General features: G+C 42.9%; 1 protein-coding gene across 1 annotated transcript in view; it reads left to right on the top strand.

Annotated features, from left to right (window-relative positions):
* Positions 1 to 2,332, top strand: part of LOC109484022 (rRNA 2'-O-methyltransferase fibrillarin-like) — a 10,533-nt gene extending 8,201 nt beyond the window's left edge. The window contains exons 11-13 of the mRNA XM_019787188.1: positions 485 to 597; positions 899 to 1,044; positions 1,644 to 2,332. Coding sequence (XP_019642747.1) covers positions 485 to 597; positions 899 to 1,044; positions 1,644 to 1,659 — 275 coding nt within the window. The 3' untranslated portion in view covers positions 1,660 to 2,332. The remainder of the gene's footprint in view (positions 1 to 484; positions 598 to 898; positions 1,045 to 1,643) is intronic.
* The last annotated feature ends 497 nt before the right edge of the window (positions 2,333 to 2,829 follow it).

Raw genomic sequence — 2,829 nt, 5'->3', positions numbered from 1 at the left:
TTCCAGACACCCGCACAAGTACAGGATTCTAGTCGCTAGGTCCCAGACACAAGTACAGGATGCTAGTCGGTAGGTCCCAGACACAAGTACAGGATGCTAGTCGCTAGGTCCCAGACACAAGTACAGGTTGCTAGTCGCTAGGTTCCTACACAAGTACAGGATGCTAGTCGGTAGGTTCCCGCACAAGTACAGGATGCTAGTCGGTAGGTCCCAGACACAAGTACAGGATGCTAGTCGCTAGGTAACAGACACCGGCACAAGTACAGGTGTTAAAGTGCATCTTTTATCACAAACAAGATATTCTATTAAATTGATTGTGTATCCTTTGGTAGTATCTGTACATGTTGTATGTGTAGGTTTGTTACTTTTACAAGATACAAGTGTCTAATACCTGTGTATGGGATGTAAGTATGGTGGACATGTGCATGTTGCATGTATGTGCATTGTGTGTATAATGTCTAACACCCATGTATTTTTGCTGCAGGTATGGTGGACACGATCTTTGCTGATGTTGCTCAGCCCGACCAGACCAGGATAGTCGCCATCAATGCTCACAACTTCCTCAAGAATGATGGTCATTTTGTCATCTCTATCAAGGTGAAATTATCACTGTGGCTACTGTAATGTTCAAATGTAGCTTCAATGGAAAATGCTGATCTAGGTCTTACTTAATTGATGTATTGGTAAAGGCTAGTCTCATCTTTTATGCCATTTTGTAAAGCTCAGCAAACTCTTCTCCAGTATGTTTCAAATACTCACTTTGCTTCAGTACAGCAGCAGCTATGGCAAAGGTTTATTTTTCTGTTACTGAGTTCAGATGGCGTGTAGCGATGACACACATTGTTTTCCAATGTTCTGTTTTTGGTGACTGTTCCCAACTGTTCTGTTTCGTTTCCAGGCCAACTGCATTGACTCCACAGCATCAGCAGAAGCCGTGTTCGCAGGAGAAGTGAAAAAGATGAAGGCAGAAAAAATGCACCCAAAAGAACAGCTGACACTGGAGCCTTACGAGAGGGACCACGCGGTAGTGGTGGGGGTGTACAGGTCAGTGGGAGGGACCACGCGGTAGTGGTGGGGGTGTACAGGTTAGTGGGAGGGACCACGCGGTAGTGGTGGGGGTGTACAGGTCAGTGGGAGGGACCACGCGGTAGTGGTGGGGGTGTACAGGTCAGTGGGAGGGCCCACGCGGTAGTGGTGGGGGTGTACAGGTTAGTGGGAGGGACCACGCAGTAGTGGTGGGGGTGTACAGGTCAGTAAGCAGTAGAGATTAGCCTCCACCAGGACTTTCTTCAGGAATACTAATCATAGCATTCAGCAAAAAGGAGAGTCAGTCCAGGGGAGTCAGTCCACAGTATGTTGATTCTTTCCCCCACTGCGCGGCCAGTCAAACCCCAAACTCTCCTGGCAAATGTTTTCTTATATATAGCCAGCATAGTCTGGTAGAGATATTATGGAATAGAGCAAGGATCGCACATTCTTTGTGTGATGACAGAGTACTGGAATAAGCAGTAGGAACTGTAGTTTCCCAAACATACAGGTGAACATGAAAGGCAAGAGTGTATATACACAGATCCAATAGTCTTTTAACTACCCATCAGATCTGAACTATCCATTCACTAAATTTGATGTCTCTTTTTTTTCAGACCCTCCAAGAAGTGAGCCCAGGATTCCAGTGTATTTGTTCTTGTCTTAGGTTTTTATGGGTTTAGTTTAACACAGTAGAAAACTTCTACTGTTTCCCTGATTTAACACAAGAACTCTGGTATCATTGATTAGAGAAGTGGACGAGGCTGGTTACGACGTAAAGTCACTCGCCAGTCATTTTGTAAATCAAGCATTTTTTAGTTGTGATAAGTAAGAATATATGGAAGTTGTAGTAGGGTATCATACATGGGTGTTATCTACAACAGTGATATTAGATAAGTCAAAATTTCCTTTTCTTGTCAAGACATATTCATCTACTTTTGCTACAGTTTGTGCCAATGGAGGGTAGTTTATATAATCCGCTAACCAAACTTTGATTTGTTGTAGTGTAGACTCTGAACTGCCTTATTGGTGGTTGAAGAAAACAAAACAAATAATAAAAAGGCTTTAGTTGAAGAGGTGATTTCTACTATGTATCTACTGTAAGGCAGAAGTACCTTCATGTTTGTATTTATGGACAAATTGATAAGGAAGAAAATTAGTTTTAAGTCTTTAAGTTGTCCAGAGCTGTACAGATATGTGCACAAGTTATGCTTAACGTTACACCTCCAGACTAACATGTACCAGTACTTCTTATTTTCCAAATGCAATTAATAACAACTGTACTAATAAAAACATCCAACTGTGACAGAGAGTCAAAGTCTTGTTTGCCTCCCACAGTGACTTTCTTAGTAATGTTTGCATGTGTCCAGGAGTGCAAAGTTTGCACTAGCAGTGTGTGTGTGAATGTTTGTGTACTATTGGTAGTATGTGTTCCTGTGAACTTCTAAGTTTAATCATTAACCACTAGCCCCTACCAGGCTTCGGGAAGTGGCAGAAAAGAGAAGTTGGCAAAACCGCCAGGGGAGTTGGTCCAGGAAAGAGTACAGTTTGCCACTCTATTTATTTCCACTCTGCAAGTGCAATTTACTTCCGGGATGGAAATTTTAGGTTGCACTAATAGGTTTGTGTGTTTAACCTAGTCTCCACCAGACTCCTTTTGCAGGCTGAATAAATTGTAGGAATCGGCCTAAAATGGGATGTAATTGGCTAATTGGACCCTTGATGGCCGGGAAACTCCTCTGGCCAATTATAGGCCGATTTCTACGATTTATTCAGCCTGCAAACGGTAGCCTCCTTTTCAGG

The sequence above is a fragment of the Branchiostoma belcheri genome, unplaced genomic scaffold (assembly GCF_001625305.1).
Source record: "Branchiostoma belcheri isolate BF01 breed outbred unplaced genomic scaffold, Haploidv18h27 scaffold68, whole genome shotgun sequence".
Classification (NCBI taxonomy): domain Eukaryota; kingdom Metazoa; phylum Chordata; class Leptocardii; order Amphioxiformes; family Branchiostomatidae; genus Branchiostoma; species Branchiostoma belcheri.
This window is presented reverse-complemented; position numbering and strand designations above follow the sequence as displayed.